At 43.4% G+C, this 10,339-nt stretch overlaps 1 protein-coding gene across 1 annotated transcript in view; it reads left to right on the top strand.

Moving 5' to 3' along the window:
* Nucleotides 1-6,614, top strand: part of LOC117474902 (trypsin-2-like) — a 265,664-nt gene extending 259,050 nt beyond the window's left edge. The window contains exons 4-5 of the mRNA XM_034120931.1: nt 6,140-6,276; nt 6,363-6,614. Coding sequence (XP_033976822.1) covers nt 6,140-6,276; nt 6,363-6,515 — 290 coding nt within the window. The 3' untranslated portion in view covers nt 6,516-6,614. The remainder of the gene's footprint in view (nt 1-6,139; nt 6,277-6,362) is intronic.
* Nucleotides 6,615-10,339: the final 3,725 nt, after the last annotated feature.

Consider the following 10,339-nt stretch of genomic DNA (forward strand, 5'->3'; position numbering starts at 1 on the left):
GTCTTCAAAACACAGGTAAAAGTGTGTTAAACAGTGGGGTAACATGTTTGAAATGACAGCACACTGCTGCTTGTTGGCAGGCTGACTCACTTGACTTGTCTCACACACACCCAGGGGGGGAGAAAGAGGACACATTGACCCAGGAAAGAGTCTTCAAAACACAGGTAAAAGCTGTGTTAAACAGTGGGGTAACATGTTTGAAATGACAGCACACTGCTGCTGGTTGGCAGGCTGACTCACTTCACTTGTCTCACACACACCCAGGGGGGGGAGAAAGAGGACACATTGACCCAGGAAAGAGTCTTCAAAACACAGGTAAAAGTGTGTTAAACAGTGGGGTAACATGTTTGAAATGACAGCACACTGCTGCTTGTTGGCAGGCTGACTCACTTGACTTGTCTCACACACACCCAGGGGGGGAGAAAGAGGACACATTGGAGCACACAATGACCCAGGAAAGAGTCTTCAAAACACAGGTAAAAGTGTGTTAAACAGTGGGGTAACATGTTTGAAATGACAGCACACTGCTGCTTGTTGGCAGGCTGACTCACTTGACTTGTCTCACACACACCCAGGGGGGTGAAAGAGCACACAATGACCCAGGAAAGAGTCTTCAAAACACAGGTAAAAGTGTGTTAAACAGTGGGGTAACATGTTTGAAATGACAGCACACTGCTGCTTGTTGGCAGGTAAACATTGTTTAATTGTTTAAGTGTTTTTAAATGTATGGAACAGTGTTTTGTCTCTTTCAAAACTCTCCCGTCATTGGCCGGATACATGGGGACGATTTTATATTCACTATGACCGTTACTATTCCAGTGAGACGAAGTACGTCCGGTGACGGGAGTGATCCCATGTTAATTTTGTCCAAAAACCAGAGCATTCCCTTATCGACGGTATCAAACGCTTTGGAAAGATCAACAAATAGAGCTGCACAACTCTGCTTATTATCTAAAATACTCGTAATGTCATTCATCACTTTCATTGTCGCAGTGATGGTGCTATGTTGCTTTCTGAAGACAGGATATTATTTGTACATAAAAACTCCTTTACTTGTTCACTCACTAGGCGTTCAAGAACCTTAGCCAGAACTGACAATTTAGAGATTGGCCTATAGTTATTTAAAATAGTTGCTTCCCCTCCTTTTAGCAAAGGCAAGACATAAGCTGACTTCCATACTTTTGGAATTGCATTTGTGCTGAGGGAGAGGTTAAAAAGAGTAGTGAGAGGTGGAGCAATAAAATCTGCAGCTATCTTTAAAAAGAAAGGTTCTACGTTGTCCGGGCCAGCCGGTTTCTTAGGATCTAACTTAGATAATGCTTCATGAACAACATTAACAGTAAAAGGAGTAAAACTGAAAGGGTTTTCCAGACCACATTGTTCAGAGACACAGACTGTGGTGTTCACAGAAGCAGAGTTAGTCACAGAATCAAACAGTGAGCCACAGGACACAAAATGCTTATTAAAGCAATTTAACATGGTGGCCCTGTCCGATATAGAGCCGTGGTAAGGCACGGAGGTAGCTCATTACGGATCTCACCGGTGGATATCGATTTTATGGCTTTCCAAAATTTCCTAGGATTATTTAGGTTTTCTGTGGTAACTGACAAATAGTACTTCGACTTAGCACTTTTGGCATAGAGTGTTTTCTAACAGAAATACGTCGGCCATAATGTCCCTGTACCCGCATCGCACTATAATAGCGCTGCCTGCGGTTTATCACTCTCATCTGCGCACTCCCACTAGCCTCCTCCCTAACAGGAGCTACAGCTGGGGCGGCGAGTGGGGAATTTGTACAGTCATCAACATGTGTAAGTGTATTGTGGAAACAAAGGACACTCAGACTTGAACACCATCTTTATTTGTAAAGGTTTTAACGGGGATCTGGGCATTAAATAGGGAGGAGGCGGGATTCGCCCTCACGTCCCCGGTAGAGAGAATCTCTCCCCCCACCGAGGCGCTACCTCCCCCCGCTAGTCAACTCCGGGAAGATGGAGCTCCCCACCCGGGCACTCTCTGCTGCTGCGGAGCCTGCCTCGGTCGGGCAGCCCTTCCCCGTGACTGCCGGTACGCCGGTTCCACGGGGCGGGCCGTTTCACTGTCGCACTGCGCTCCCTCACCTGTATGGAAACCCGTGGAGGAGCACGTATCTGGGCCTGAGGAGAGGCCAGCGGTAGCATGCGGCTAAGCTGGATTCTCTCTTCCTCCAGGCGACTGAAACGCTGCGTGACCGAGGAGATCGACCCAAAGAGCCCCTCCGAAGATACGGGGGCTCCGAGGAGATCCTCTCGGTCCTTCTTGGACAGCGCGGTGAGTCCCAGCCACACGTGACGAGACGCCACTGTGGCCAGGGAAATCATCCGCCCTGCTGCGTTGGCCACGCCATAAATCTGATTATTCATCTGACCAACAGCGTGGTCCGAATAATCGCTCCCGTCCTGAGGCGGGAGGGCGGGGGCGTCTGCCTGAGGGGTGATCAGGGAGACGCCCAACACGCCAAGATTATTGGCCGCAGCCGCCATCTGTGTACCGAGCTTGAACATCTTATCCAGATATTCCAGGGTGTCTCGGTCCCGGGGCAGCGGCACCCAACCAGCCGCCCGCGGGAGCAGATGGGCCGCCAGGCTCTCATCGAGGGGGGGCACACCCGGACATGTCGTGTCCGAGCGATCCACCACCTTAATGATACCCGCCATGGCGGCTATCGGGGCCTTCGTTTTTAATGGCTGCTGCCATGTCGCCTCCACACACCGCCATACCTCTGGCAGCTGGGGCGAAACGAAGGTCGGCTGCGCCGGATGCACCGGGCCGTAAAACCCCGATCTCAGACGATTTACAGGCCTCGGTGGCAGCGGTGGATGGAGCGGTAAGCCTACATGCTCCGCCGCCAGAGTCATCACCGCCGGGAAATCCATCCGTGCAGACCTGAGAGTTGGACCTGCGGACAGCGAGGCGTCCTCATCGTCTTCCATCGGAACCGGGACCGCCTGGCCCCACGGAAGGGAGAACCGGAACGATGTCTCCTTGCTTCCCGAATCGCCCGCGTCCACGACGTCGAGATCCAGCTCCTCCGACTCCTCCTGCGGGGTATCCTTCGCCAGGAAGTGCTGCCCACGATGCTCCCGTGTGAGCCGCAGGATCATCTGGGAGGCTGGGCATGTCGGCGTTGGGCCCATACCGCTCACCACGTGGTCAGGCCCCAAGCACATGAAGCAGAAGGGGTGCGCATCAGCCCCCGCAATCAGGTTCGGGCATTTCGGGCAGGTCCTATGGTCAAGCACTGACTCCATACTCTCTACTTTCACTTTCACTTTCTCAAAAAACGTCTCGAAGCTCCTCATGGAATCACTTCCGCTGCTGAAGAGAAAAGGATGATAGTCAGGAGGCGAGGCCTCCTTTTATACGGTGTGATGCGCGCGCATTCAGGTAGGCCCGCCCTAGGCCGGCTACGTCTATTGAAGTCTCAGTGGGAGAATGCACGCAGGATAAGGTAGTACCCATAGAGTCCAGTAGAGGGTGGAGCCTGTGAGAGATATGACATAAAGTCACTCAGAACATAAACCCTTCCAACAACTTTAAGAATCTCACCATGACAGACAGAAAAACCAGAACTTAAATGCACACAAGACTAAACACATGAACAAGACACAGGTGGGGAGGGAGGAGAAAACGCAGGGGCACAAGGTGAACACTATCGGGTAATCAAGCAGGATGGAACTCAGAGACAGGAAGCAACAGACAAGATGGGGGGTGAACACTTTTCAAAATAAAACAGGAAACCAGAGACAGATCTAGACAGGACAAAATCAAACAGCTCCGGAGGACGGGCAGGAGCTGGTGGGACCCCCGGCGGGACAGGAACCGGAGCCGGCGGGACAGGTGTAGACGGAACCCCAGACAGGACAGGCGTAGACGGGACCCCGGACGTAACATGGGCCGGTATCAGCGGGACCCCCGACAGGACAGGTGTTGGCGGGACCCCCAACGGAACAGGACAAGGAGTTGGCAGGACCCCCGGCAGAACAGTAGTGGGCGGGACCCCCAACGGGACAGGACATGGTGTTGGCAGGACCCCCATTGGAACCCCCAAGTTTAAGTTTAAGTGGACTACCTCACTTGCAGCAGACCACCATGCTTAGCTAGTGCCGCTAAAGATTATAAAACCATTATGAAATAAAAAATGAAGAAAAACAACTTGATAAACTATTGCACCCATGGCCTTCCATAGGTTTAAATCATAATATAACCAAAGCCTTTAATAAACCATTGAGTATTGATAATAGTAGTTTCTTAACCTGTTAAACCCGAGAGACCCCGGTACCGGGGCACTGCCGCAACATCTTGCAGGAAACAGTGTCTGAGGGCATGTTCATTTAATAAACTATGAATGTTTTATATCCATGTAACGGGAAGAAACTCATCTAACTGATCATTTTTATTTATTTTTCAAAAGAAAACCCACAATGCTAACACTGAGCCTCTGAATTAGCAACGAGCGAAAAATGCTAACAGATGGCTGCACCGAAAATCACTCACAAAACCTTATTATTTATCTCTTCTCCACATCCATGACATCGATTCACATCGTGAGGTGACACAGAATCTATGGGTACCCTCATTATCACTGAATTATACGAATTTGCGACGTTATAAACAAAAACAGACATATAACCGGTGACGCTAGGTAGCTAAAAATGCTAACATTTTTACCTTGGCTCTGTAGTCTCTCCAAAGTGGTCTTCAATGGCATTAAAACGATAAAAATCGCTGCTGAAGTTAATCCATAGGTTAATCCAATGTGTCTGTGTCCCTTTGAAATGATTTCTGATAATCCATAAGCATTAAAACTGCTTTTCCGTTTCCAGATGTCAAAGCTAGAGATAGGTTCACTCTGATGCAACATTACATGCGCAAAGCTCCCGCCGTTTTGTTTCACAATGAGTGTGTGTGGGGGACTCCCCCTTCGATTCTATTGGCTCTAACGGTCAGAAAGAGGTGTCAACCATCAAAATCGAGCAAGGGGGGCCAGAGATATGGAAAATCCACCCAAATGACCCCAGAAGTGGTTTCTTTTTGCTAAATCTCTCTAAAAAGGTCAAATGTCACTTGTTTTGCATCAATCTTGATACAGGGTACTTATTATATGTTGTACTTTGGATTCTTAAAGCTTTTAATCTACCTTACCATCATCCAAGGGTAGTTTTCACTATAAGTAAAAAAGAATTTTTGGACGGACACTATAATTTACAGTTTTCTGAGTTTTCTTTAAAATAAAAAACATCTATATTGATTCTGACTTTTCTACATCCAACTCACAGGTTTATCATTACTTTGAGAAAAAAGATTATTAATTTAACCCTTTTAGAAGGGAAGATATGGTCATTTGTTCTGGGAATGTCCTTTTCGAGCCTGAGACCTGAAAAACAGGCTCAGGGCTTAACAGGTTAACTGCTGTTAATTCATCTACCTCGGATGCAACAGACCACCATAGCTACTGGCGCAAAAACCTATAAAACCTTTATGAAATAAAACATGTACCAAGAGGAAAAAAGATAACAGTAAGCAATCATCTAATGCTTAAGACTGTCTCATAAGAATGTATTTGAGAGCAAACACGATGTATACAGTTTGCTTGAGGACTAACAGAATATTGTAGCTCACCCTGTGATGAGAGGAAACATTTCCCTACCGTTCAAAAGGATTCGCTAAGCTTTTATAATGGCTGCTGGATCCTTTCCCTCAGTTAGGAACCATCCTAAAAAGCGAGTGAAGCCAGTATAATGTTGGCAATGCACTTGATGGCTACATACTGCATGAAATGACTGTATAGTATTCAAAATCCAAAGCCAAACGTGTCCTAGCTAGTTATGGTTACTGTAGTATGATAGCACTTATGGCAGATTATTTAAAACTAATAGATGGTGATGTTGGCCATTTAAGATAAACATATTTACAGAAAACATGTAATTTGATAAATCAAGCTGGAAAAGAGTGATGCTATATACAGTACAATCAATAATGCATGTTTCTGATAGTCTGGAGTCACTAATACATCGGTGCATTTGAACACATGATATAAGGCTGAATTGGGTTTTTTTTTGTGTCCCTCCTAATCATTTTGTCTCGCTCTTATCTGCAGTGTTCAACCCATTTTACCTCCAGTGTGTGGAAGTCCCCATCCTTTCTCACAAGGACTGCGATGGCTCCTACCCCGGCCTGATCACTGACCGCATGGTGTGCGCTGGATACCTGGAGGGAGGCAAGGATGCTTGTCAGGTATTTTCAAACAATTACACGGCACATACAATGAGGTTATATTGAATGAGGTGGAGGGAATAAAGTGATGTCTCTCTCCTGCTCAGGGTGACTCTGGTGGTCCTCTGGTGTGTAACGGAGAGCTGCAGGGTGTCGTGTCCTGGGGCCAGGGCTGGGCTCAACCCAACTACCCGGGCGTTTACACCAAAGTCTGCTCTCTGATGCCCTGGATCAACGATATTCTCTCCACATACTCCTAGGGTGTGATCTCCCATCACAGAACTACAGGAGAGGGGAAATCAGAGGGAGATTGAAATTGAAGGAGACAGGAGGCGGCGGTGGGAAGTGTCGAAGAGAGAGGCTGAGAATGAGACACAAGGAGAAGCCGAGGGAGAAAGAAAACGACAAGCGAGATGTGAGATGTCAAGGCTCAATCAATAAAAAATGTTTACATTTTGTGATGCAACAGTGTGTTTATTATTGTCTATCTGCTCCCAGTGTAGATGTACTGTTTTATGAGTACTGGATTTCAATTCAGGGGTGACATTTCCAACACAAAACAAATATAAACCACAGTCAAACAAGAACAGCTAATGTCAATAAACAGAAACATTTCACAAAATTGCATTAGCTTGAGGGCAAATTAAGTGGCAACCCTTGGTTTTGAAAAGATAAGCTAACAAAAGTCTATTAAATGTTCATTATCTCAATTCGTTTTTAAAGAACGAGTTTGTAGTTTCAAAACACATTTTTAATGTACAGCAAGATGTTCCTTTAGTAATCTATGGTCCCATTTACAGTAAAATAGACAATAAAGGACGTGCATAGCTTCCTCTCCATGTTTATTCCTAAAACCTTAATCCCTTTTACAGTGTTTTATTTTGTTAATTAAGGTGTATTGTAAAATGTCTTGTTTCAGTGTTGGGTTATACTTAACTTCAGCCTCTCGTGTCATATCTGCTTCCAAAAAAACTACATGTCAATAGTCCAAATGCCAAACTCAAGGCTTATTCTGCAATCCTCTGACTTCACAGTGATTATGTCCAATTCTTATCTAAAGTGTATTGTGCTTTTCCTTAAACACACATTGCCAAACAATCTCTCAATAAGATTTCCATCAAAAATAAGACACACAAACTGTAGCTTTTACCAGTTAACCTCTGCATAGATACGGGCAATCTGAGAACACTTGTCAACTACAAACATTGACATTAGTTCAAAGACCACTGTTTTGGTCAAAATGAGATTAAGTACCTGATAACAGAGTGATTTATGACCCCCATAAACAGCCTATCTACCAATTGGATCAAATATAAAAGTCAGCCGAATTAGTGTTGATACTGCAAGGAGACGTATTGTGTGAAAAGAAATGTAAGATGTTGTTTAATTGCTTATATATTTAAGATCCACGACAAGTTTTCAGTTTTGGCGGCAGTTCCTGTTTGTCTAAGTCTTGTCATCAGGGCTCTATACATAGAGTTAACTACGGCAGATATGTCATATTTAATGCAGCCGAAACGTGTATTACAATGCCGTTATGTGATGACTTTCAAAGAGAAAAGCAAGCACACTCGGAATAATGTATTATTTAATTTTTGCATACAGTCTATGGTTGCTACAGAGGATTGTGGGTAATGTAATGTCTTCGGCCATCCAAAACTCATAGAAAACAACTTGTTTCTCAGAATTGAAGGGGAAAACGTAACAAAAGCATTGTACACACACTAAAACCTATCAATGTTGTTTAATTAACAAGGATAATCTGGTGTTTTTGAAGAGAAAAGCAAGCACACTCGGAATAATGTATTATTTAATTTTTGTATACAGTCTATGGTTGCTACAGAGGATTGTGGGTAATGTAATGTCTTCGGCCATCCAAAACTCATAGAAAACGACTTGTTTTTCAGAATTGAAGGGCAAAACGTGACAAAAGCATTGTACACACACTAAAACCTATCAATGTCGTTTAATTAACAAGGATAATCTGGTGTTTTTGAAGAGAAAAGCAAGCACACTCGGAATAATGTATTATTTAATTTGTGTATACAGTCTATGGTTGCTACAGAGGATTGTGGGTAATGTAATGTCTTCGGAAATCCAAAACTCATAGAAAACGACTTGTTTTTCAGAATTGAAGGGGAAAACGTGACAAAAGCATTGTACACACACTAAAACCTATCAATGTCGTTTAATTAACAAGGATAATCTGGTGTTTTTGAGTTGATGAGTAGTGGAGATATCACTGTCAAATCAATCGACAGTAAGGGGAATACTTACTTGAGCAGGTCTCCCTTGAAAAAGAGATCAATGATCTCAATGGGATACACCTGGATAAATAAAGGTTTGAAATGAAATGAAATGAACTTCCGGGTGTACAATTCTCCGTTATCCAATGGGAATGGACGCTCACATTGCCTTTAACAGCCTCTGACACAAACAAATGCCGTGCTTCCCTAAGCGTCAAATACCGCCGCCGATGGGAATACATTGCAATCAGTTGAAAGCTCTTTGCGTCCGTTTATGAAGCTGAAGGAGCCTCGGTGCGTCACAACTGGACACCACGGGACCCTGACCAAGCGTCGCTCCTGGACGCTTAGGGAGTGAGAGTGTGTTGGTGTGCGTCCTCTGCAACCAGACTGTATTAAAACTTGTAAGTACCAGTTCTATCTACTTTAAACAATTAAAAAGACAAAATCAACTACATTTATTGATATACCAATCTTTATTTTTGGGGCCTCTTCTTCTTTTAACCCTTAGATGCATAAGTGGGTCTTTTTGGACCTGGTGAGGTGGTTTTTCTTGAAGTATCTTTTTTATCATTTCATATTCCAGCTATTCTTCAAAAAACATGTTTTGGATATTATGCCATTCTAATTTAAAATTTACATTTTATATATTTTAAGAAATTGTAGTTTTTGTATTACTACCCCAAGCTTCCATAAGTGGGTCTTTATGGACCCGGTGAGGTGGTTTTCTTGAAGTATCTTAGTAATTAAAAAAATGTATCATTTCATATTCCAGCTATTCCTCAAAAAACATGTTTTGGATATCATGCCATTCACATTTTTAATTTACATTTTAAGAAATTGTAGTTTTTGTATTAGTACCCCAAGCTTCCATAAGTGGGTCAAAACTGACCCGCATGCATTTTCTATGGAATCCTATGGGAAAACGTTTTTTTTCAAAATGTAAAAGAAATTTCTAAAATTATAAATAGTGAAAAATTAAATATAAAATATTTCTAGTGTGAACCAAAATATAATACTAAATATTATACAAGAGATTTTTCTTAACCAAAATGACAAAAATTGCATAAAAACACATATTATTCTAATACGGGTCCTTTTAGACCCACTTATGGAAGAGTGTAGGGTCCAGTCACTCGTGCATCTAAGGGTTAAATTAAACTTTCAGACATTAAAAAAAGTAATCGTATTGTTTATTTAAGAAAAAAAAACTGAGCAACTCCTAACAGTTAACTTCATATTTATTTTTGTCTAAAGCATTTATTACACACATTTTCCCCTCTCATATTCACAGTGTGGATCAATTGAGACAGCGTGGTATCCAGAGAGCTGCAGAGACTTTGGGAGGAACCTCAGTGTGATGGATGTCCTGTCTGTGGGTTTGGCCGGAGAAGACTGAGGTGGAGCGGTCTTTCTCTGGGAGGAGGACCAGGCCTGATGAAGAAAACCACCAAACTGCATATGTGAGCCCATACTGGGCACAGCTGTCACAAACAAATGATGGTCCTGTTTGACGACACACTATTCAGTGTGCAGATCTTTGTTTTCACAATAAAAGTGTAGTTTCTTAGTGAATGTCCTGTATTGGTCTTTAATCTCATATCAGCTTTTCATTTTCTTCTTACCCCTCGGAGAAAACGGTGTGGCAGTTGTGTCCTTCAGGTATGTCCTTTCCTAACATAAATGACAAGAAACCTAATTATTGCAGAGCAAGTGTGTTATTTATGAAAGAGGTTTGTTTGTTAAGCGGCTGTAGAAATAATATATCTTTTATTTTAATGTGTTTTTTAAATTCATCACATTGTACTACAAAGATAATCAGATTATGAATGAACAGT

The sequence above is a fragment of the Trematomus bernacchii genome, unplaced genomic scaffold, assembly GCF_902827165.1.
Source record: "Trematomus bernacchii unplaced genomic scaffold, fTreBer1.1, whole genome shotgun sequence".
NCBI lineage: Eukaryota > Metazoa > Chordata > Actinopteri > Perciformes > Nototheniidae > Trematomus > Trematomus bernacchii.